The sequence below is a fragment of the Sparus aurata genome, chromosome 8 (assembly GCF_900880675.1).
Source record: "Sparus aurata chromosome 8, fSpaAur1.1, whole genome shotgun sequence".
In the NCBI taxonomy this organism is placed as follows: Eukaryota; Metazoa; Chordata; class Actinopteri; order Spariformes; family Sparidae; genus Sparus; species Sparus aurata.
Window position 1 is genome coordinate 14,299,395 of NC_044194.1, and position 25,093 is coordinate 14,324,487.

The 25,093-nt window shown below is 41.6% G+C and overlaps 2 protein-coding genes across 3 annotated transcripts; one reads left to right on the forward strand and one right to left on the reverse strand.

Annotated features, from left to right (window-relative positions):
• Window positions 1-361: 361 nt before the first annotated feature.
• galk2 (galactokinase 2) lies at window positions 362-4,895 on the forward strand. The gene is made up of 10 exons (XM_030426424.1): window positions 362-648; window positions 758-846; window positions 1,125-1,248; window positions 1,372-1,465; window positions 1,575-1,721; window positions 2,306-2,404; window positions 2,614-2,766; window positions 3,335-3,545; window positions 3,896-4,097; window positions 4,343-4,895. Exons 1-10 carry the CDS (start codon window positions 599-601, stop codon window positions 4,548-4,550), a joined length of 1,377 nt encoding a protein of 458 aa, XP_030282284.1. The 5' UTR covers window positions 362-598; the 3' UTR covers window positions 4,551-4,895.
• atp8b4 (ATPase phospholipid transporting 8B4) lies at window positions 4,788-23,464 on the reverse strand. 2 transcript variants are annotated; one of them, XM_030426422.1, is made up of 28 exons: window positions 23,114-23,464; window positions 21,705-21,763; window positions 18,483-18,541; window positions 18,280-18,393; window positions 18,096-18,194; window positions 17,517-17,578; window positions 17,311-17,383; window positions 16,982-17,052; window positions 16,775-16,854; window positions 16,524-16,682; window positions 16,314-16,402; window positions 15,032-15,228; window positions 14,728-14,936; window positions 14,323-14,366; window positions 14,088-14,253; window positions 13,812-14,000; window positions 13,417-13,532; window positions 12,973-13,137; window positions 12,776-12,887; window positions 12,583-12,688; window positions 12,203-12,344; window positions 11,602-11,785; window positions 10,626-10,849; window positions 9,946-10,029; window positions 7,493-7,720; window positions 7,271-7,409; window positions 7,048-7,178; window positions 4,788-6,338 (listed from the first exon to the last, which is right to left on the reverse strand). In XM_030426422.1, the coding sequence occupies exons 2-28, from the start codon at window positions 21,733-21,735 to the stop codon at window positions 6,021-6,023; spliced, it is 3,591 nt and encodes a 1,196-aa protein (XP_030282282.1). In that variant the 5' UTR covers window positions 21,736-21,763; window positions 23,114-23,464; the 3' UTR covers window positions 4,788-6,020. The 2 variants fall into 2 exon arrangements, with proteins under 2 accessions (XP_030282282.1, XP_030282283.1); XM_030426423.1 differs by lacking the exons at window positions 18,483-18,541; window positions 21,705-21,763; window positions 23,114-23,464 and having other exon boundaries at window positions 17,311-17,450; window positions 17,514-18,194; window positions 18,280-18,328.
• Window positions 23,465-25,093: the final 1,629 nt, after the last annotated feature.

The window sequence follows — 25,093 nt, forward strand, 5'->3', positions numbered from 1 at the left end:
ATTAATACGATATCCCATATGAATCTTTCCCCATTGTGCAATCAAAGTAAAACCAATCAAACTGTTGTTAGTTTATTCCATAAATTAAATTGAATTAAGTAATTATTATATGACCTCTCAAATGATCTTGAAACTACTCTCTACTTAGGATAAATTTTTGTTAATTTCATGCATATTGATTTTCAACATGTCTACTTGAATTTTATACTTCTAAGAAAATGTAATACTTGAACTTTAATCAATAAACAAGAAGTTAAACAAAAAAATCTTGAATTAACTGAAAAATATATATATTTCGTGACGTCATCACGTCACTGCGTTCCGCTGCGTACGTTTAACGACTAATCCTCCTCCACCTACAGACACTTCCGTGTTTTGGCCGCTGCAGCACCCTCGACTGTTTCAGAGTCAGCTCTTTTGTTACAAACAGGAAATAACCAGCAATAAACTGACCTGAACTCGTGATTAAGAACTGATCTCAGTTCAGCGGTTTCCTCTGGTGACAGTCAGCTGATCGTGACCAGGATATTTGACAAGCTTTGAGTTCTCCAGCCTGAGAACAAGAAGTACATTCGTATTTTTTTAAAAACTTGCAGACATGGCCACGAACCCACCAAAGTTAAGGACTAAGATTACTTCCAATGAACGGTGAGTAACAGGAAGATATTTTGGTGGTCAGTGAGACAGAGGGGTGTGAAAACACATGTGTAGCCTGCTCTGTCTGACACTCCATTTCTTCATGTGTAATTCATTACAGGCTGCAAAACCTGAAGAATACTTTTGAGACTAAGTATGGAGAAGCTCCTCTCTTCTATGCATATGCACCAGGACGGGTAAATCTAATAGGTAATATCATTTTATATAGCAGGTCTTGGTTGACTTATAGCAGATTGAGTGTATGTTGCTTCATTTGCCCCAAATACAGTTAACCTCCAGCAACAAAATTATATAATGAAAACAGAAAAGAACAATGATGGACTGTAATTAAGTACTTTTACCTAAGTATGGTTCAGTTTTAAGGTGTTGCACTTAAGTATTTAAATGTTCTGTCAGTTTACACTTTACACCTGCTATAGAATCCTTTTCATACCTCGCTTTTGAATAAATGTTTTCATATTGGACAGGAGAGCATATCGATTACTGCGGCTATTCTGTCCTTCCGATGGCCATTGAACCGAATATCCTCGCAGCCGTCTCAGTGAACACTTCAGGGACGATCACACTGGCCAACACAAACCCTCAATACAAGTAAGACTTGAACACCCATGATCAATGTTGACTATTTATTTACATTGTGCTTGTGTCACTAGTTCAGGAGCTTAAAGTGCATGTAAGTTATTGTCAGTTTTCAGGGTGTTTGTCACTTTGTAGGGATTACTCCGTGTCCTGTTCAGAGGACATCGCCATCGACAGAGAGAATCCAAAGTGGCATTATTATTTTCTCTGTGGAGTGAAAGGTATCCAGGTAAGATGTGTATTTTGTCCTTATTAGTAGTACTCAGTGCTGAAAGAAAACATAATTTACAATTATGGAATTAACTTTGCTGCTGTTTTGTTTTTTGTTTTTTTCACAGGAGAAGTTTGGGATTGCTCAGTTGGCTGGGATGTCATGTGTCGTTGATGGAACCATTCCTCCGAGCTCGGGCCTGTCCAGCTCTAGTGCCTTAGTTTGTTGTGCCGGGCTCGTAACAATGGAGGCAAATCAGAAGTCGCTCTCCAAGGTACAGTGATTTAGAATTATAACATTTCATGTCAATGTGCTAAATACTCACATAGGGAAAAGTGTTATATAAAGTAACAATGGTGGTAGTTGCTGGTTTCTGTCACTATTCGTTTGTTATGAAATTATATTAAAATCAGCAAGATCCAGATTTCTTTACACTCATTCGTAGACAGCAGTCACCTAAATACACCAGATTTTGTTCCATCAAGTTCCATGAAATAGTCCCTGAGAAACTAACTAGAATGTCCAAAAAATGCCTTTTCTTGCAATGTTAAAGGAAAGTGACAAAAGATTCCTGGATCTGTCCCTTTATCCAGATCTACACCAAATTAATGGGATCTATTCCGGGCTGAGACCAACCCTCTATCCAAGTTTCATGGAAATCTGTTCAGTAGTTTTTGTGTAGTCCTGATGACAAACCAACCTTCTTTGCCCAGGAAAAAATATGAATATCAGCAAAAAAATAACTATTTGAGAAGCAAATGCGACTCATAATGCTCTTCACTTTCACGGCAGTTGTCAATATGCGAGTATATTTGTTGTTTTAAAATATTTATTCCTTTTCTCATTATCGTCCTCTAGGTGGCACTTGCTGAGCTATGTGCCAAATGTGAGCGCTACATCGGCACAGAGGGCGGAGGCATGGACCAGTCCATCTCATTCCTGGCAGAGAAGGGAACGGTATGTTGCTTTCCTGTCAGTGAAGGTCCAACAAGTTGATCAGGATCATATGGTCATCCAATCTAATAATACACCAAGTGAATGTCTAAAAGAAAGCATGTCTGGCCACATAAGTAATGATTTTAATAACGTTTTTTTTGCTGATGATCCTTTTCTGTGTAGGTAACAGTCAACAGTTGTGTTATGAGTTTTTTGTTTTTGTCTTTCAGGCCAAGCTGATAGAGTTCCAGCCTCTGAGAGCTACTGATGTGAAGCTCCCTGATGGGGCCGTGTTTGTGATCTCCAACTGCTGTGTGGAGATGAACAAAGCTGCTTCTTCTCACTTCAACATCCGTGTGGTGGAGTGTCGCATCGCCACAAAGGTACGGTGATATTGGGAACGGGCTTTCAACCGGTTTCTGGAGTAGTGACGAATGATTAATGGATTATTGAGATTTTTCAGTTTTTGTTTGGTTGTACGTTCATTACACTTCATATTGCTTCTACATCCTGTGATGTGAATCTTCTGTAGGCATCACTTGATTTAAAGGACAAACCCGAAAAACTCTTGTGCTCTCTTGGGCCTGTCAAAACAAAAATATTTTTATATACATGATCAGAAGTGTCAAAGAGAAATGTTCTAAAATAGATTATAATGCAACTATAGTGCGATCTGACATGAATGAACAACTCTTATATGAGTTTGATTATGCCCCACTTCCCTTGTTGCATATTAGAATTAATATATAATTAATAAGCTGCAGCTGGGTCACAACATAGACTCAGCAGAGCACTGCATTAAAACCTTTTATCTGAAACAAATACCTCTGAATATCAATAAAGTGGAGAGAATTTCTTGAAACATACATCTCATAACTGACATCAAACAGTTGTGTGTGAGTGGCTCCATCAGAGCTGGTTAAAAAGATGTCTTGGCGTGTGTGCCTTCAGATGCTGGCCCAGGCCCGGGGTCTGGACCCGAGCAGGTTGATGAAGCTGGCCCAGGTTCAGACGGAGCTGAAGGCCTCCCTGGAGGAGATGCTGGCTCTGGTGGACGAGGTGCTGCATCCTGAGCCGTACGGCCGAGAGGAGATCTGCAAGGCGCTGGGCATCACCTCGGAGCAGTTTTCAACAGAGCTGCTGAGCGCTAACACCCAGCATGGTGAGAAACATCATGCAGCAACGTTTGTGTTTTTTTTATATGTCAGAGCTGAATTATCACTGAAACAATCAGCTTAGTTTCCAGTTAGTTAAGGTTAAATAATGACAGTTTTGCTGATTGGCTAGCTGTTTGAAGTCACTTTCGCAAAGTGGGGAATTGTGGATTTCCTTTTTTTTTTTATTTTGACCGATTCCAATTCTTATCTCTTGAGGAATGTGTTGAAAAATCCCATGATATGTAATTGGTTAGTTTCATCCAGCCCTGTGTGAACATCACGACAACCAGGCATAAAGTTGGGCAGGACCAGACAAACTGACAAACAGCACATCTGCCTCTTCTCTCTCTGTCAGAGATGCATTTCAAGCTGCACCAGCGAGCCAAGCACGTGTACGGTGAAGCCGCACGGGTCCTGCGGTTCAAAAGCGTGTGTGACTCTAAACCTGCTGACTCCGTACAGCTATTAGGGGACCTGATGAACCAGAGCCATGCCAGCTGCAGAGACCTGTATGAGTGCAGCTGTGCTGAACTGGATCAGCTGGTGGACATCTGTCTGTGAGTACAGCAAAGTTTCACCTGCATGGACCTTTTATAGTTTTTATTTTTAGTGTCGGTTGGTCAGTAAATTAATATGTGGCCTGTGTACTGTATACAGCAGATTTGGAAATATTGTCTTAACCATGATGAGATCTCAGTATTTGATCTGACAGCATTACCATCTCTTCCAGGTTCTATCCCTCATTCCTCCTAAGTAAAATACAGACTTACAGACAGTTTATTCGTATCGCTCTTGGTTGCAGGAAGTCGGGGGCTGTGGGATCTCGGCTGACAGGAGCAGGTTGGGGCGGCTGTGCCGTCTCCATGGTTCCTGATGAGAAGGTGGAGTCCTTCTTACAATCGGTGAGGGAGGCCTACTACCTCCCTGATCCACGCAGAGCAGCGATGGAGAAACAGAGTCTGTTTGTGTCGAGGCCAGGTGGAGGGGCTGCAGTTTTACTCGAGGAGTGAAAGACAGCAATGATGTCTGTTTATACAGCTATCATATAGTCTTACAAACGTGGCTGCAGGGAAATAAATGACATTTTCACACTTTCACTTGAGACAAAGAGCACTAGCAAATAACAATGCAAAAATGTCATCCTTACTTTGCTGTTTACTTTAACGTTTTCACTTTCAACAGATTATTCTTCAATAACAAGGGCCAAAAATTCATTAACAGTGGTGAATTAATTCTTACAAAGGGAATATGTTTTTTTTGTTGTTGAAACATGTTTATTAAAATCAGGAATGTTTGGTGGGTTTTTAATAAGTTGATTTGTAAAAGAGGACAAATAAAACAACAATCATGTTCAATTTGTGCTGCTGTATGATATTCATCCATCCTTTTGTAACGTACATGATCATCATGCAGAAACAAGGGGGAGAAATCACAAAGAAATAAATGTGCTGAATATTTTCTGGCTTTACATGTTTCTTCTGGCTGTGATAGTGTCGGTGTGTGAACTGTAAGGAAGTCAAGCCCTGATCATAAGATCACATGCTGGGCTTGAGCTTCTCCACAGGATCTATTTTCACCTCATTAGAGAGCGATGATGGAGGAGGCTCGGAGGTCTAAGGCACACGTTACTGTACTGAGACTGTACTGGACTTGTAAACATTAAACTAAAGAATGAATGTTGTTGGTTTATAGTTGAGGTTTTCAAAGTCAATGTCCAGCATACTCTAAGCTTTACTATGTTTTTTTTGTTTTTTTTATTATCAGAAGCAACTGGCACCATGTTTGGTAACAACTCAAATGTTGTACTATGTTTAAAGCGTGGGCAAGCTCTGTATTTAAAAGAGGCTAACAGATTTAAGCCATGCATTCTAGTGTTGCACATTTCTTTGAATAAACTCAGGCCGAAGAACCTTCAAATATCACATAGAAATGCTGTATAATCTGTAACAGGAACCATTCAAGGCACAGCATAGGGAAAACAGAATCATTCAGAGGGCATTCATTGTATTTAAATCAATAATTAAGTTGTGCTTATCATCAACATTTGTAAATTCAGACTAGAGTTTCAGTGCATAGGCTTTTCAGATGGAAGTTATGAAAGTCTCGCTTTCTGTTTTTGCTTGTCATTATTCCCCTTCAGATACTGAAATGTCCCAACCTTTCTTTATTAATCATGAATCAACGCACCAACAATTTAAAGAGTAAGCTGGATCAGTTGACGCAGGATGGCAATTATTTCTCTAACTGTAGCAACTCATGCATAATATTGTCCTACATGATACCTGCTGCTGTCAAGATGAGTTTTCACAGTAAAGATTAAAAATGCTTCCTTGAGATTATCATACATGTCTCGGCAGACCTTTAACATTCAGCCCACATGATTCACACTAATAAAAAAAAAAAGAGGTATGTCTGTGTTGTTGGATTTGAGCATAAACTCCCTCCTTGTGCGTGGTGTCCTGCAGTGAGTACAGTATCTGTCAGTGGAGTTCAGGCTCTGTGCTACTGCTTGGGAGTCTGTTTTTTGCTCTGTCGCCGCTTTCATCAGAGATGCAGGACACTTCATTCTTTCTCTTCAACATGTTTTCTATCCAGTTTGAGCTGTGTGGCGTTCTTCCAGGGGAGTGTGCAGAAGACACTGCGCTCGCCCTCATGTTTTTGCCCGAGGTGATCAGCTCTCCGTAGCCCTGCTGGTGGGAGAAGGCGTAAGCTGAGCGGCGGGAGCTCGTCCTGCGTACTCGCCTCAGGTTCTGCCCCTGAGGTCCTTCCCTCTTTCTGGACTGCTGTAGATGACGAACCTGTCAAGATACAGCAGTGGGAGGAAAAGCTAAAGTAGTGAACGTAGTAGAACAACAAGATAAGAGTACTCCATTACCAATAAATATATATATATATATTTTGTAAAATCCTGCTTAAATGTAGGTAAAAATACAGAAGTATTAGCAGGAGAATTTACTTTAAGTATCAGAAGTAAAAGCAAAAAGTATCCCCTGTGACTGATATATTATTACTACTACAAATGCATCAATGTGTAAGCAGTATTTTACCATTGCAGCTGCTCGAGGTGGAGCTAGTTTAACTATTTTATGTACAATTTGGTCATTTAGTCCAGTGGATCCTAACCTAAAGGTCTGCCCCCTACAAAGTGTTGTGACATAAATCTGGTGGGTAGTGAGATGATAAATAAGGCGAGAGGGAAGAAAACGTCTCTAACAATGCCTTGTTTTATGAACTGTATTTTTTTGAGCTGATCATAATTTTTTCTTAACCTAAGAGTAACTATAGCTATAACCAAATGTAATGTAGTAAAAAGTGCAATATTTCCTCCTGAAATGTAGAAGGGTACAAGCATAAAGTACCATTAAAATGGAAGTACCCAAGTAAAGTACAACCACCTCCCAACTACACTTGACTAAATGCATTTATTTATGCTCCACAACTGGCATACAACCACGGGTGAAACGTTGAGCGTTCACAAACACTGTAAATGCATGAACGTTATTGTACCTTATCGGTTAGAGTTGGGAAGAGGTCTACCCTCAGGAAGCTGACAGCTAAGCCGGGCACAACACACACCACAGTGGTGAGCAGAATCACCAACCACACGCTCTGCTCGGAGAGACAGCTGCGTGCTGTGCCTGAAAACACACAAATTTCAATGTATCCATGTATCCATGCATCCATGCATCGGTTTTATTCCTTCACACAAACTCAACTGAGGCAAACTTACCAACAAATGGGAAATTACTTGGGAGGATGCCAAACATGCCGTTACTTTGCATTGCAAATAATATGGCGAAGTAGACTGTAACGCTGCCCCATATGAAGAGGTGATTGACAGCTGTCCAGTAGTGTTTGTCGAGTCCAATCTGGGAACAGAAAACATGCATCACAATCACCTGTCTCACCAACAGGGCTATTTTTGTCCCCTTTGTTCCGTTTGTACTCTTACCTGAACACTTACTACAATGACCAACGATGTTGCTATGGTGACAGCAAATGCCTGTTGGTCCTCTTTTACCATGACAGAGAAGGCTCCGTAAGGAATGAAGAAGAGCAGGAACGAGGTGCCCATCCCCTGCAGCGTGCACAGGAAGAACAGCCGCTTGTTGAAGAGGAGGTTCTGCTGGCCGGGTTTGTACAGGCCCGGGTAGCGAAGGCTGGTCCGGTCATCAACATCCTTTAAGAAAACAGAGAGATCGGGACTGTTATGGGATATGTTACATATTATGATATATTGGTAGAAGGAGTGAAAGAAGTGTTTGATGTTAGTTGTTGAACAATGTAGTATATGATATTGTATATTGATGAGGGTTAGTCATGTTAGGGGTTCCAGTCACATATACTGTATGTTAAATTTACTGCTGTAACAACCAGAGATATGAACTTGAATGATGATGGAATAAGATTCGGGTCGAGTCGAGTCAAGTCACTGTTAAAGAAACAACTTGGAAGAGTAAGACTTGTGATTTGACTTGACTTGACTTGAGACCGCTGACACGCCTTCCATAGAGGAAGCAGAGGCTGGGGACTCAGAGGTTGACCCATCCATCACCCAAGCCGAAGTCACTGAGGTAGTCCGTAAGCTCCTCAGTGGCAAAGCACCAGGGGTGGATGAGATCCGCCCTGAGTACCTCAAGTCTCTGGATGTTGTGGGGCTGACACGTCTCTGCAGCATCGCGTGGCAGTCGGGGACAGTGCCTCTGGACTGGCAGACCGGGGTGGTGGTCCCCCTATTTAAAAAGGGGGACCGGAGGGTGTGTTCCAACTATCGGGGGATCACACTCCTCAGCCTCCCCGGGAAAGTCTATTCCAGGGTACTGGAGAGGAGAATTCGGCCGATAGTCGAACCTCGGATCCAGGAGGAACAATGCGGTTTTCGTCCTGGCCGTGGAACACTGGACCAGCTCTATACCCTCCGCAGGGTGCTCGAGGGTTCATGGGAGTTTGCCCAACCAGTCCACATGTGTTTTGTGGACTTGGAGAAGGCATTCGACCGTGTCCCTCGTGGCATACTGTGGGGGGTGCTCCGGGAGTACGGGGTCGGGGGCCCTCTGTTAAGGGCCGTACGGTCCCTGTACTGCCGGAGCAGGAGCTTGGTTCGCATTGCCGGCAGTAAGTCAGACCTGTTCCCAGTACATGTTGGACTCCGGCAGGGCTGCCCTTTGTCACCGGTTCTGTTCATTACTTTTATGGACAGAATTTCTAGGCGCAGCCACGGGCCGGAGGGGATCTGGTTCGGGAGCCAATGGATCTCATCTCTGCTTTTCGCGGATGATGTGGTCTTGTTGGCTCCTTCGAGCCGGGACCTCCAGCATGTCCTGGGGCGGTTTGCAGCCGAGTGCGAAGCGGCTGGGATGAGAATCAGCACCTCCAAATCCGAGGCCATGGTTCTCGACCGGAAAAAGGTGGCCTGCTCCCTCCAGGTGGGAGGAGAGTTCCTGCCTCAAGTGGAGGAGTTTAAGTATCTTGGGGTCTTGTTCACGAGTGAGGGAAGGATGGAGCGTGAGATTGACAGACGGATCGGTGCAGCGGCCGCAGTAATGCGGTCTTTGTATCGGTCCGTCGTGGTGAAGAGAGAGCTGAGCCGAAAGGCGAAGCTCTCGATTTACCAGTCAATCTACGTTCCGACCCTCACCTATGGCCATGAACTTTGGGTCATGACCGAAAGAATAAGATCCCGGATACAAGCGGCCGAAATGAGTTTCCTCCGCAGGGTGGCAGGGCGCTCCCTTAGAGATAGGGTGAAGAGCTCTGTCACCCGGGAGGAGCTCAGAGTAGAGCCGCTGCTCCTCCACATCGAGAGGAGCCAGCTGAGGTGGCTCGGGCATCTGTTTCGGATGCCCCCGGGACGCCTCCCTCGGGAGGTGTTCCTGGCATGTCCCTCCGGGAGGAGACCCCGAGGAAGACCCAGGACACGCTGGTGTGACTATGTCGCCCAGCTGGCCTGGGAACGCCTTGGGGTCCTCCCGGAAGAGCTGGAGGCAGTATCCGGGTAGAGGGAAGTCTGGGTGTCCCTGCTCAGGCAGCTGCCCCCGCGACCCGGCCCCGGATAAGCGGATGAAAATGGATGGATGGATGGATTGACTTGAGACCTGTTGATGTCTGTGTTGATTTTATGTTGTCAGCTTAGTTTTAAAGTTTTTTGGAGTCTTGTTCTCAGTATTCTTATTGTTCACAAATTACAGGGAGGGAATATGTTTTGGGATTGAGAATAAATAAGCAAATAAATTGTTATAAAGTTATTTGTTTTTTGTTATATCAATAACTATGATCCAAATTAAATGCTCTGTGTTACCTTTTGTTCCAACAGGTTAGAGGAATTGGTCAATACTATCATTATTAGACAGATACTAACCTTGTCTTTTCTCTTATATACATCAGTGCTTTATTTAACAGTATTACCTGATCAAAAAGCCCCATTGCCAGGACTGGTAGAGACGTATAGACTATATTGAAGAGGGTGATAAACCACTGGTCATACACAGTCTGTGGAAAGAGAACAGATATATACATGATTAAAAAACTGTGAGGTGGTTTATGCTCATAAATCCCCATTTTATAATGAAGTTGCCCACAAACTGACAGTATATAAGGCTCTTAAGATGCAAAAAGATGCAGTAAGAACAAGGAATGAGTTTATTTCCTATGCAAAAGGTGAAAATACGTGAAAGAATGTGTATTTCAGTTAATATAATCAGAAATCAGACTAAGGGAATGACCATCAGGAGAAAAGAGAAAAAGGCCAATCAACTGTTTTTTTTAGTTTTTCTCAGTGAAATGGGATTGTTGATGTATGTGGTTAATAAATAAACAATAATAAACTTTAAACCAGGGGCTTGAAGTTCAATAATAATGAATCATTAGACAAAAAAATAGAATAAAAACATGGAATTCAAGAGCAATAAAAAAGAACGATATGAAAGAATAGAAAACTATATAAGATTAAAATAAAAACATTGGAATAAGGTCAACATTATAAAAATGATCCAAATGCTAGTCTGTACAGATGTTTACTCATCTTTCCAGCTAAGCATAAAAAAAAGAAACTCAAGATATCATGCTGACATACACAGTATTCTTACCTGAGCTGAGAAACCACAGAAGAAGCCGTACCAGAAGTGAACCAGTGTGAAGGCAAAGTTCTTGTAGAAGAAGTAGCACAGGAAGTTACACATGCGGAAGTAGGACCAGCGGCCGTGCACCAGGAGGAGCCGCTGCAGGTACCGAAACTGAGCGAAGGAGTAATCTGAGGCCAGAACAGCCTGCGTCCCCTCCTGACCGCTGATACCCACACCGATGTGAGCCGCTGAGGAAGAAACACACAGTGTGGGTCACTTCCCTTTGAAATATATTTCAAAAGGAATTCAAATATATTGAAAAATATTAACCATCATTGAATAATTACTGAAATATTCACCATATTTAAAATGACAAATCTAGATGTCACTTTAAAATTGGTTGATTATTTTCATTCATGTTAACAGCTTTATTTTGTAGTCTGATGATTTGAGAAACACACAAATATCTGTAACTCGAATATGCAATAGGTGCCATGACACGTTGCTACATGTCACTTTGATCATGAAGGTGACACTACTCTATAGAGTATACAGGCTACAATATAGTAGAGAACTGAGTATATATAGTACATACAATCTGCTGCTTCAGCACCACAGACAGTTATATGGATTTATCAATCAACACAGTACAGCTGGTGATACTGATATTTCATCGTCGGGGCCTTTAGATTTGACCTTACACAAACCTCAGTCAGATAAAGGATCAATGAGTCAGGCAGATGAGACTTGACATGTTCAGCTAAACGACTCCTACAATCTCTCTGCTACTCAGGGAAGGAGAGGGGTTATGGGAAGTTTAACAGTCACCTATGTGTACAGGGATATGTTTTGGTGGAAAATGAGAAGCAATGCTCTGTGACTCAAATGTGAAGGTAGTACATGACTCGGATGCTTCATGCTGCTGTTCCCAAAGTTGCCGTTTCGGTGTGTCATCTTACCCTTGGGTGGATGAGGAAGACCCATCAATCCCGAGACTTACTCTTGATCATGCTGACGTCATTGGCTCCATCTCCAATAGCCAGGGTGATGGCCCTCTTGTGCCTCTTCACCAGCTCCACCACCTGGGCTTTCTGCATCGGAGTGACCCGGCAGCAGATGACTGTTTTACACAAACAGGCCACGTCGAGCAGAATGTGCTCAAGCAGCGGCTCCAGAGCGTGAGCCTGCCATGACACCACAAACCTCACACCTCTTAAATCTCATCATTACCAACACATAACATCAACCCCCTGCAGAGGCAACACCAAGCAACAACTCAGTGTAACATTTCCACTGACTTGTTGTGCATCACACACCTGACTCGAGGCGCAGCTCCCATGTGAGGAAATGGATTCTTAATGAAAACCTGTAATAGAGCCGAGGGCCCTCAGTGGCACAGCAGCTCTCTGCTCATTACAGACTCGGCACAGTCAGCATCACATACGGAGCTGCCAGAGTCAGCAGCGGCATCACAACAACCGTTTAACAAAACACAACCTGCAGGCATCAGGGTCAAAATAAAAACAAGCAAACCAGATAGATAGATTTATTTTTCCAACAAAGGAATTTGCTAGATAATGTAACACGTCTCAGTATCTTACCAAGCTGTGTCCGTTGATGACTAACGCATACTCTGCGATGATGGTTTCTTCAAACACAGAGTCATGGAGAAACATATCTGTCTTCTCAACATCGCCTGCACTGCCAACTCGACTCAGGCCCAGAATGTGCTCTTTTGCGCTCCTGAGGACAGAGAAGTTAGAGATTAGACACGCTTTATCAAAGAAAAATATGCTTTTGCAGAAAAAATATGTATAATTACCACATACAGACTCCTTAAAATGGCACATATCACACTATTAAAGAATCCAGTAAATCTGAATTTTCAAGATTTTATACTTTATGATTTTCAGTCTGAGTTGTTCTGAGAATATCGACGGATGTGTGAGTGGAGGCGACAGTACAGAGAACAGTGTGTCACCTGAGCTGCTGCTGCACCTCCTGCAGTGTGTGGCCAGAGACAACAAACACCTCATTCATGTCGTCTCGCAGCATGTTACAAGAGTAGCCGATGTTCATCGCTGTTTCTGAAATGTTTTAAACGGTTAACATCTCTGTAGCTTTTCACAGGAACAGTTTGTCTGGTCAAAGGCAAATAAGGTGAATTATCTTACCTAGTTTGTCTCCTGTGAGAACCCAGATCTTGATGTCGGCTAGATTTAGACAGGCGATTGTTTCTGCGACTCCTTCTTGCAGTTTGTCCTCGATTGCTGTGGCTCCTAGCAGCTTCAACAAGAATTGAAATTTAGTCTGCAGAGGTTAAATGAGTTTGAACGCCTCATGAATCCAAACAAAAGGAGGTCAATGTTACCTTCAAGCCCTGCTCAATCTCCTCGTAGAGGGCACCCAGCTGATCCTCGCGGTTCTCAATTACGGTGCTGGCAAACAGAAGCTTCTTCATCCAAATTTCAAAATCATCTTCATCAAGATCTTTGTAAGCCAGAGCTAATGTTCGAAGCCCTTCTCCAGCAAATTCCTGCAGAAGAAAATGATGATGTTCATAGAGGCACTAATACAATCCAGCTAAGGTAACATTGGTTTGGGGTTTTTAGCAATTTTTATTAGACTATAAAAAATAATTAAATATACATAAGAAACAATCAAAAAGAAAAAGGAAAATCTCTGGTTCACTGCCTTGTTCTCACTAATGCCAGTCCATCTCTTTATTGACTCTCTAGCTCACTCGACCAAAGCTGTTCTCTTTCTGCCGGTCTTGCCTTTTAAATGCATGGTGCGCTTGAGTCTGAACACTTACACTGAGGTGTTCTGAGGTAGTGTACATGAGGTCTTCACTGGATGGATCCAGACGATCGAAGATAACAGTGTCAGCTCCTTTAGAGTAGAGTTTAATCTGGCCCTGTGGATTTCTCACTATGAAAACACAAGCAGGGAGCACAACTCAAACTCATCCTGCAAACATACAACTAATACACCAGAAGCATGCGCCTGGACAGTTTACTTCATGCTATTCTAATGCAGATTCATCCCTAATTGTCAGAGGTACCATTAATAGTGTTAGATATGAAGTCAGGCTTGCTGTCTGGTATTTTGATACATGCAGTACATTTCTAAATGATGAATGTGGACATGATGTCGCGTTGACCACTTGAAAGCTAAATGGAGCATTGCTGTTATAAGTGAAGACCTAACCAATGACACTCATTCTCTTGCGCACGTTGTTGAAGTCCAGTATGGCCAGCAGCTGGTAGGTGACAGCTTGTCCCATCTCACACAGTGTGATGGTCTCGGGGGTCCGGGCCCTGAAGACAAACCCAAAGTTTCTCGCTGCATTGACCAAGGCTCCCTCGTCAGGTGACTGGGCCTGGTACACCAAATGTCCTTCATGTTAACAGAAACATCAATCAGAACCACTGATATAAACTCAGTTATTTCTGGTGCTGCAACTGGTTCAAGTGCACAGTTTACCTTCACTCTTCTCCTCTGGCATGACGGTGTGACACAGAGCCAGCAGTCTGAAGAACTCCTGCACTGCAGGATCCTCCAGTTTAATGGCTTCAACCAGGGTGCTGTCGTAAAACCTAAACCTTCTGTCACACAGAGGGTTGAAGGAAAAGTCCACGCAGGCTGTTTTCTGAAGAACAATGTTATTATTAGTGTTAGTCACAGAGTTAAACATTTGTGCTTGTTTAGCTTGACTTACTTCTGTAATTTCCACCTTCTGGTCAAATTCATTATAGACATCACCTGAGAGAGAAAAGATAAAAAATGACTTAAATATCGTGTGAAACATGAAATATAACTGGCAGTATGAAAGGTTATTAGTCCACTGAGAGTAGACATTAAGTGTTTCCTACAGTTATTATAGAATCTCAATGGATGATGAATAAACTGCTGCAAATGCATTTTAACATTTGAAAAAATATCCAGCTCTCACAAAAGAGTCCTTTCAAACTGATAAAACACGGGAAACATTCGGTATGGTCAAAACTAATGGAATTGAATGTTTTCTCTTTTTCATTTTTTTCCTTGTTACATTTTTAGTATTATTTAGTAAATTATTTCTAAATTTCAAGGTCATTTTAAAGAGTTACGGAAAGCTCCATACCATACGTGCGTCCATCAATGGAGCACTTCCTGAACACCATGATGTTCTGGGTGAGGGTGCCCGTCTTGTCGGAGAAGATGAACTCCACCTGACCCAGCTCCTCGTTCAGGGTGGTGGTGCGAGCTTCTGCCGCAGTGTCTGTCTGACTGTGGTACATCTTCCGGTCCCAGTTAATGAAGTAGCTGTGACCGAGCCGCAGAACCTCCACACTGAAGGAAAGCATTTTATTGCACATCAATTTGAACAGGAAGTTAAGGGAAAAGTGAGTTGTTAAGAAAAAGTGGTTACATTTTTATTTCCTTACCTGACATAAAGGGAGATGGGCACAACAGTGTTGAGGATGATGATGTAGGACCAGAAGGCAAGGAAGCCAGAGAATACTGCACTCCTCTGAGATTCATCCCACGGCAGAAACACCTGGAAGTTTCTGCCAATCCAGCTCTCCCAGACGGTGTTTCCAATGGCCAAAACAACTCCCATACAAATAAGGAAGGCAAAGATCTGAAATACAAATCATCATTTTGTGTTTATGTTCATTTTGTTTTGTATGTTCAAAAAGAGGTGCCTATTAAATCAGTTTATTTTGATAGAAATAAGAGAATATTGTTATGAAGCATCTTATCTCATTTACAGATTCAACATGTTGCACAGTGCACTTGCTTTCACATAAAACTATTGTCTGACATAACTTCCAGCATTGTTCCAGACAATTTCAACCATGGGACAAACCAAAATAAGTACAAACATCTGTGTGCAGAGCATTCAAGGAACATTTTGCAGACACAAGATTCACCTTTAAATTTGTTTTGGTTTGTTATTCAAAGCATTTGCTGGAATACAAAAAAATAACCTCCCTCTCAAAGATCACTCAGGGACCCTGCCCCTGCCTGTACTTTCTTATTTTGCTGTCTTTGGGTCCTTTTTGGGTATCAACCACGGATGCGACAACTAGGGGTGCTAAGGGGCCTGCAGCACCCCCTACAATGGAGCTGTAACACATGCCGAATTTACGAGAAGAACCGAATGATAAAGACTTTGTTAGAAACAGTCCTTCACAAAGTCTATAAAGTTTCTCCTAACTGAGCGACTTACAAACTGAACAATTTTATAAGGGAGTCTGGGGAATTTCGGACCCTCTGCATTTCCATGCTGTTGCTGACTGTAGTGGATGTGGCTGTGTTGTGTGTGTCTGTGTTGCAAAAATCGAATTGTTATGAATTATTGTCAATAACGATCAGATACCTGTTATCCTGGCCATTTAAATTAATACAAACGTCGGGACCCTATGCACATGATAAAAATATAGAGGATGGCGCGCAGGTAGTCGAGTGGTTAGAGCGCATGCCATAAACGCAGCCGACCCCGGTTCGATTCTGGCCGGAGGTCCTTTGCTGCATGTCACATCCCCCTCTCTCTCCCATATTTCCTGTCTGTCTACTGCTTAATAAAGGTGTCTATGCCAAAAAAAACTCTTTAAAAAACCATTGAGCCGGTGCCAACTTTCAATGTTGTGTTTACAAACGCGGCCAACAGATCAAACTAATTCTGCGTATATAAAATTAAGTAAAAGCAGAAAAATAGCTCACCCACAAGACCAAAGTGTTCATCAGTTTGTCAATGCTTGTTCTTTTAAATGTCGTCCTTCCACAGTTCTGCATCAGTTTGGTTTGCAGCCCTGTTGAATGGGAACAAGTATTAGTGTTGAAAGAACATAAGCGGCAGGAGGGTTTATGAGCTGGTCAGAGAAAACGAAGGAACATTATACAGACGTGGCTAATGGATGAGGAGAATCGTACCAGCAAAGATAACCATTCCAAAGCACCACTCAGTATTTCTGAGTACACAGCCCCGCAGCAGCATGTTGTCATTATCCAGAGGGTATTTATTGTCTCTCCAGTATAAAGTTCCTGTAAATTTATCCAACTTGTTGTTTGGTGGTTCACAAATGACTTCCCCTGGGGAGGAAGGCAAAGCCAGTCTTACCAACATTGGACATCAGTCTTGGAGAAACTTCACAGACATGCGCACAACAAAGCGATCGTCTCACCATCAAAGTTCATCAGTTTCGTAATATCTCCCAAATCAGAGGTGACGGTTAAAGCCTGGCGTACTTTCAGATTTGTCTCTCTGTTTGGGCAGAAATAGAAAAACTATATTGAGAAATATTTCACAGGAAACAATGTTTCAGTCACATTAAACCAATTTTTTTAATGGCAGTTTAGATTTTCTCCAGTTTTACGATCAAGGCACTTACCCATCCAGCTCTGCAGTCTCTATATAGCACAGTCCATAGGGCTCACTACTACAGAGGAGGAGGATGTCTGCCTGTGTGTAAAACCAATATGAAACCCTCAGTGGTGAGAAAAAAAGGCAATAGATCAATCTTTGCACAGCTGAACCTGCGAGAGCACTCTGCAGCTTCTAAATCTCCCAGAGGAAATCTATAACTGCTAACCTTTGCTGACTATTTTCTCTCTGATGTATGAACAAGACAGACAATATCGAATGAAAGCTGCAAAAAAAAAAAAAATTCACTCTACTCTCAGTGAGTCACAACACTTCACAACAGAGCAGCTTACTCACAGCAACGAACTGATTATTCTCCAGTTTGATGATGTCTCCCACGCGAACGTTCATCCATTTCTCATTCTGCAAGCTTTAAAATTCAGAATTAAACCACGTAAATGTCCTTGAACATGCCGTATATAATCATTTGCAAATGTGATTTGGCTTTACAGCAGTTACACAAGCCATCCACAGGAGAAAGCCAGAGCAAAATGATGAAGTACCTTCCTCTGATGAGAACCTGAGACTGGCGGTTGTTGACTTGCTGGTCGCTCTTATGTCTAAACTGAAATTCAGACAGCCCAGTCACCAGGATATAATGTTAACAGTTAATGTTTCTGCAAACCAAAGATAAGCCAAGGTTGACATTTGTACCAAATTTGGAATATCACATTCACATTTTAAGCTGATTAGCTGCCCTTTCATATCTGGAGGAGAAGGGGAAGGCAGTGCTGTTATTACAAGCAAACAAGGCCGCCAAACGGGCGACTACAGTTTGAGTCTGAGGGGACATTTTCAGCTGTTTTCGTGCCAACCAAAGCCGACTATCTTTATAGCAAGTCGGACCAATTCCAGCCATTTTTGTGGCAACAAAACCAGGTGTTTTAAGGAGACCTGGGAAGCACTGTGTCAAGAGACAAATAGAAAATTTGACCTAGACAAACATCAAGTTGCAACATAAAGAAAAGGTTTTAACTTATCTTGTTAACATTTATTCTGATTGGACTGAATTTAGAACAAACACCTTTAGCATGTAAGACAAAGGAGCATTCAGAAGAGAAGCTGTACAAAGCTGAACTAACATAGTCATCTGTGGCGTCCTTGACAGCCGTGACCAGCAGCACCAACACCAAAGGCACGATGGTTGTGAACCAGGACAGGGAGGAAATCTCTGGAATTAACTGCGTGGGAAGAAAAGCAGGTTAGCCTCCTCAAAAAACCTTATCATTAAAGCAAATACATGCCATCAAGCACAGTTTCTCCTACCTGCAGGATCAACAGCACTAAGAAATAACCATTTGCCACCCTCTGGAACTGCTCGAACAAGTTGATGGGCAGGAAGGTGAAGATGTTGTACTTTGAGGTTTTGATGTGATTGTCCTGGAGAACCACACAGTTAGAAGTTGATGAAATACAAAAGGCTACACATGTGGGTAAAGCGACTTAATGTAACATTAAGGTCTACTCACAGCATAACAGAACTTGGCATTGTAGTCCCATGCATTGGCCTTCACATGCCGCTCTTTCTCTACGTACAGAGGACACATGGTCATTATCGGGAGACAAGTTAATAAAATGACACATACATTAAAAAAATAATAATTCCTTAATGTTTTTGTCCACTTCGGACTTAGGTCTACAACCAGCTGTCAAATTCACCATGTAACTACAACTCCATCACAGTATTCCCCGAAACAGCTGAAATAGATGGGGACTTGCTTGAAAATGGGAAAAAATGTAAAGGAAAAAAAAAAGTTGTTCAGTGTGATACAAATCTGCAGAAGCCCAGTATGGTTGGGCCAATTTAAAACTATTTTCAGACCAGTTTGATATACGGCCTTAAAGCGGACCAGAGAGGTAAAACCAAATTTCACCACTAGATGTTGCACAAGACTCAGCTGCTCCCCAGAGAACATAATGAGAGCCGATGAATGAGAGTGTAGCAGCGCCACAGTGCATCTGGTCGACTGCAACAAGTCATTTTTTCATTTCTCACAAAATAATTCAACTTAAATTGTCTTCTGTTAAAGTGAAATTATCAAAATGATAAGGCCAAAAGCGTTACCCTCATCCTGAGACTCATAGGGGTGTAAATAACGTCTTTTAATAACAATTTTTTTCCTATTTAAAAACAACTCCCCATCAACTTCAGATGCTGCTTCGCTGTTGTGTTGTGAAGCTCCAGAAATGTTTTGTGAACTCCGAAATGTCACCAGTCTTTCCATCAGCATGAGGCTGAATAAATAATGACTGAATTTGCATTTTTTGGGTGACCTGCTCCTTAAATCAGTTATAATCTTCATAGGCCTAAGGATATTTACAGATGCACAATCTTAGTATCATTTGAGAGGGGACATACCAGTAAATCTAAGGTTTGACGCTTATCTAGGTGTTGTGAATTTCTCAGCTCATTTTAAAATAGCAGTGTTTACATTTGGGGGACTTTTTTTATTTCTTTCTTTGTACCACTGCAGCACAGTTTAGGGGTTTTCTTCAATTCACTGAGCCATGTTGCCAAACGTAGCAGCTTTGCAATTAAAGTATACAGTCAGGGGGTGAAGTCAGAGCCCTCAGAAGGTCTCGACAGAAACAACACAGGGTGAATTTTAATCCTTCTTCTCCTCTGTCTTTATCACATACAAAGAAAATAAGTCCCCACCTCTTCATTACAGCATATGGAAATGTGAGACACTTTGGCATTCAATATGATGAGAAAATAAGGTGAGTAGGGAGCAGTGTGTTCGCTCTTTTCCACAATACCTGACGTCCACACCCACCTGCACACCTGCTCCCTCATCAGCTCCTCGTTACATACTCTGCACCTCCCCTTTTGCCTACTGACAGATTGTCTATTGTGCTATCTGAGCTGCAGCGCTCTACTTTTGTTTTCTCTATTCTCTTTACTGCCTGCCTGTTCTGGTTGTGTTCTGACTGCCTACAGTACAGCTGTGAACCGTCCTTTGAGCAAACTAACACTACGCGTTTACCTTAAATGCTTATGCCAGTCCGCAACCCGTTTGACTCTAAGATGCAGAACAATTTGGTTCTTGCCTCGAGTAATGTATTTGTTATTTCCTCTCTGTTCCAATTTCAGCGTCTCCCTCTTGAGCACTTATTTCAACAGACTGAGATTATTGCCTATTTCAGATTTTCTGGTGCAATCTTGTATTGCACTTTCATAAAGTGAAGGGATTCACAAGAGACAGATTTGAAAAATAATGTTCAAAATTGAAGAAGCATTACATCATTACATACACTGAATCAAACTCCAAAAACACTGCATCTTACATTTTCCATTAGTGCAACCTATAATTGTCTTTCATTAAACCGGCCCTGCCTTCCAAATGCTCACTTACTGCCTGTAGGCTTTCTAAAAAACAAAATTACTGTGATTAATCTGTAGAAAGCCCCCTTCAGAACTACAGAAAACATTATGCAACTGTTTATTTTCACATGCGATTTAGTAATCAAATATAGACTATACTTATTTGCTCTCTTGCAGCAAGTTAGATGAAAATATCAATACTGCTGCGATACTGCTAAAAAATCTACTTATCAACATGACACATAATATTTTTGGGTGAAAATGACAAGTTGTGGTTTTTCAGGGGATTATAGATGATGTAGTACTAAATCATATTTTACAGTTTTTATGACAAACTGCGACTTTCTTAACTCGCAAATTATCTTTTAAATTGACAAAAAACACACGTGAGTCATGGCACAATTCAAACAGGATCGGAAATGTATTTGTCAATGACGATCGACTGCTGTGCACATTTTTTCCAAAATAAGGTCCCATGGGGGGACACTGCAGGGCCTCCTCTCTATGGGTTTGATTATATAAATAACTGTAAGAGTGTGAGCCTGACGCTTCTGAACTGAAGACTTAATTGCAACTTTGGCATTCATCTCCTGGCTCTTACGTCCATGAGATGCATTAAGTCACCTCCAAGATGATGACACCATTTATCAAAGCACTCTAAACTTCCTGCACAGAGCGATGCCTGGAGGAGCACTCTGCTGGATCTGCTGGTTCCAAGCGAGGTTAAGTCATTGTTGAATTATGCATAACACACACGCACAGAGCTGCAACAGGATAGACCTTCCCACACAACAGACTGGCCTTGTCCTGCTATCAGTTACTATGACAATTCATTATTAAGAAAGGCTTTTCTTGTTCAAAGACTTTGGTCTACTTACACATTTAATTAGAAGGTGTGTGAATGCAATAACGTTATCGCTGTCTTTTAACAGACTTATTTCTGGAGGAGCTTTTTATTTCAGCAGACTCTTGGTTCACAATCATTCGGAGCATATTTCTCCAGGGTTTAACACTGATTTAAGAAGCTTTCAGATGGTGAACATGTGTCTGCCCAGAAGGAGGACTACAGACTGTCTTTAATTTACTTGAAAACTGGAAACATCTGAGTCCGTTCCTGCAAGCTCAAGGTCACCTCCATCTGTGTGTGAGGCAGATACTGATAACAGGATACTAAAGATGACACATACACATTAACAACACACATGTCCAGAGAGACAGAGGCTGCTGTGTAATTTTATCTCTCTAAACCAGAGCACTGCACCAGGACAGGATGTTTTACACATTTTAACGCCTGCAACCCTTTACCCTCCACACCAAACAGACTGTTTTTCTGTTGTTTCATAATTTAAGAAAAACATTTCCTTACCAATGTGAGAATTTCTCCTCCAGAATGCCATCTTCCCCGGGGACCTCCTGAGAGTTTCCCTAAGTGACATGAAGAAATATGAGGTGGAGTGTGACTAATAAGTATGTTCATTTACTAAAGTAGACTCACTTAAATGTTTAAATGTAATGCCTCTTTGTACATCTATATGTAATTATTTATCTATCATTATTATTTATTCTGTTATGTTTTGTCAACATTTAAATGTACAACATGTAGCTTCTGCCACCAGGGGGCTCTCTATCAAAACAAAACAAGAGATGTTAGCTGAGTGTAGAGGGCCTCCTGGAGTGTAGTGTAATGTAGGGTAGCAATGTTGTCAAAATTCATTGCAAGTGAGGTGAACAGTTTTATTTCTTGATTTTGTCAGCCCTTGGTCTTCTCTTACGCACCTGTCGATACACATGTGTGCACTTTGTAACTTTAATTAAAGGATTTCTTTCCACTCCCATTTATCAACCTGACTGTAGCAGCGATCCGTGAAGCTGACCTCCATATCTGGGTGTCTATGTTCCGTAATGTTGATTGTTGGCTGGAGCTCTGGACCATCACCTTTGTGTGCGCGGTTGCCCGCAAACATTACTTCATTGCTGTACAATAAAGTCAAGTGGCTGGGTGGATACACTCTGCTTGAGTAACACAATTAAACACCTGCTGCTGTCAAATCTGCTTCAATGTCAACGCCTACACCATTAAACTACCATGTGTCTCAGGCACAAATGTTGACAGATGAGGTAATGTTTTGGTAAAATTGGTAAAGTTTCATTGGTGTTAAGTTTAGTCTCCTTCAGCCACATGAAACACATCGTTACCTTGAGGAGACTGATGGATTTCTCTGGGTTTGAACATTGTTGGAAGAAGTAGTGCAATTCACTAAAATACAAAACAAATGTCAAGTTTTTTAACATTTAAATGCAGAATCACTACAAATTATATCTTTAAATAAAGGATCTGAAAGCTTCTGGGAGAAACCACTATTGACCATCTACTTTAAAAAGTGTGACGCTGCGGCAGGGACATGAAGTGAATGAGGAGGATTGAGTCAGTGTGAGCATTACATTTCATCATTATTTACTGAATTAGTTGTTTATCTCTCTACTGTATCTATCATTACTATGTATTCTATAATGTTTTGTCAGCAACCATTACATCTAGCATTAAATGCAGCTATACTTTGGTGTCACATCTAAGTGGTGTCTTGTTTCTTTCCTGTTAAGAAGAGCCATTTAAATTAAACTCTTGCAGTGTAAGCAGCTGCATCCCTAAGGAAACAGTGTCTCCTTAGCAAAAGATCCCAGGTGAGCAAAGCAACCCCTAAACAAGGTGTGTAGTAGTCCTTTAAGTGTTAAATACACTACGTAATGTAGGTTTGTCGTCTTTATGTTTCTTACCTTGCACAGGTTTGTCACAGGCGCAGTCTTGTGTTGTCGCCATGTATCCTGTCGTTCAGTGGCGATCATTTATTCCCAAGCAACATATTTATTCGCAGTAGAAGCTTTCATCCTCCTCCTTAGTATAAATAAATAAATAAATAAATAACAAAACAAATATCACCAGGCATGTGTGGACTGATGCAGGTGCTGCGGTGAGAAAGAAGACTGCAGACGGTGTAGGATGTGAAGGTGGTGCAGGCAGGCAACAAGAAGCAGTCAGGCTGTTCAGAGAGAGAGAAACGCACTGATGACTGCTCACCAACATGGAGCTGAGGCTGCGGGAGTATGCGTGCGTGCGTGCGTGCATGTGTGTGCTGCAGTCACGTCTATCTCTCTGACTAATCACGCTTCACTGAGGAGCACTAAATAAATACTAAAGTGATGAAATGCAGGTGAAATTTTAAAAATAGGCTACATTAAAACTAGACAGCATTTTTTTTTAAATAGGCCAACTAAAGTGTTGTAGTAGGCTAACGAGTCCTAACCCCGGAAATCCGAAAATTCCCACTTCTGGTTCCCTCTCCAAGTCAATGGGCTTTTTGAATCGGTTTTTAGTTAAATGCCTGAAATAAGGTCTGTGGTGTCCACAGACATAATATTTTTGCAGGTTTTGTTCTTTGACATCAGAAGCATCTTTAATTCACACACAAATTAATTATCAACCTTACTGTCTTAAAAAACCATAACTACAGCATGCAGGTGGTTGAGTGGTTAGAGCGCATGCCACAAACGCAGCCGACCCCGGTTCGGTTCCAGCCAGAGGTCCTTTGCTGCATGTCACATCCCCCTCTCTCTCCCGTGTTTCCTCTCTGTCTACTGCTAATAAAAGGTGTCTATGCCAGAAAAAAAAAAAAAAAACACTAGCTACAAAGTGGTTAAATGAGACTGCAGAGGTTGTCACTGACATTAATAATAATAATAAAACATTTAATTTATATAGCGCCTTTCATGGTACCCAAGGACACTTACCAAAGAGGAACAAACATAACAAAGAATAAATGGAAACATCATCACACTGAACAGGAAGACTGATCTTCTCACCAGTCTGTCTTTACAGGCCAATGTTAGTTACAAATTATTCTAACTGTACTGTTACAACTATTATAACTATTGTATTGTGTAGTAATTGTCAAGTTAGATGCGTGGTGGTGATATTTAATTATTTGACCACAGTGTAGTCTGTTTATTGCCTAAGTTAGCTTTTTACTACTAGTTATTTAATTTATGCTTTGAATATCCCAGAAGTAGTGCTCATCTGTGAAGATTATCATGCTGAACAAAATGTAGTATGATCCAAAATAATTCACACAAATAATTCAAAAATCTAATGGGGTTTCTGTTGAGGGAACCAGGGCCATGCTAACTTCAGGGATAGCCTAAAAAAAATATGTCATCCCATAGCACTCTAATTACATGACATACTTGACATGAGGTGTAATGTGATGTTAATTAATTGATTGGGCTAAATGTTAACTTGTAACGCTGATTGCTCCCCTGACCTAATATAAAAGTCACATGTTATATCATATATAATTTTGAAAACCCCTGCCTGAAAGGAGAAGTTCACCCAAAAATGAACATTCAGTTACCATCTACTCAGCCCCATGCGGATGCAAAGTCGGTGGAGTTTCATAGTCCACAAAACATTTCTGGAGCTTCACAGCAAAACAGTGTTGCAGCATTCTGCTAAACAACTGAAGTAGATGGGGACCTATGGAAAACATAGCTCCCTACAGCATGTCTAGCAAAATCCGGATGCCCAGAGATCACATATTGCTTTGAAAATGTTTTCCTTATACCCTTTCATAAGTCTTCACTGCAGCTTGACCATGCATCTAGGGTGATAATAACTTATTTTCAAACCAATTTGTGATCTTAGGTATATCAGAGACTTGTATGGAGTTATTTTATGTTTTTGTGTGTTTATTTCCCCTCTGC

Excerpts from the sequence above, each read along its gene's own strand:
- galk2 (XM_030426424.1), top strand. The coding sequence starts at position 599 with ATGGCCACGAACCCACCAAAGTTAAGGACTAAGATTACTTCCAATGAA. Across the intron at positions 649-757 it reads AAGATTACTTCCAATGAACG|GCTGCAAAACCTGAAGAATA; the intron begins GTGAGTAACAGG and ends AATTCATTACAG. Across the intron at positions 2,405-2,613 it reads TCCTGGCAGAGAAGGGAACG|GCCAAGCTGATAGAGTTCCA; the intron begins GTATGTTGCTTT and ends TTTGTCTTTCAG.
- atp8b4 (XM_030426422.1), bottom strand. The coding sequence starts at position 21,735 with ATGGCATTCTGGAGGAGAAATTCTCACATTG. Across the intron at positions 17,579-18,095 it reads AGGACGCCACAGATGACTAT|TTTAGACATAAGAGCGACCA; the intron begins GTTAGTTCAGCT and ends TCTGAATTTCAG. Across the intron at positions 14,937-15,031 it reads CCCATCTCCCTTTATGTCAG|TGTGGAGGTTCTGCGGCTCG; the intron begins GTAAGGAAATAA and ends GCTTTCCTTCAG.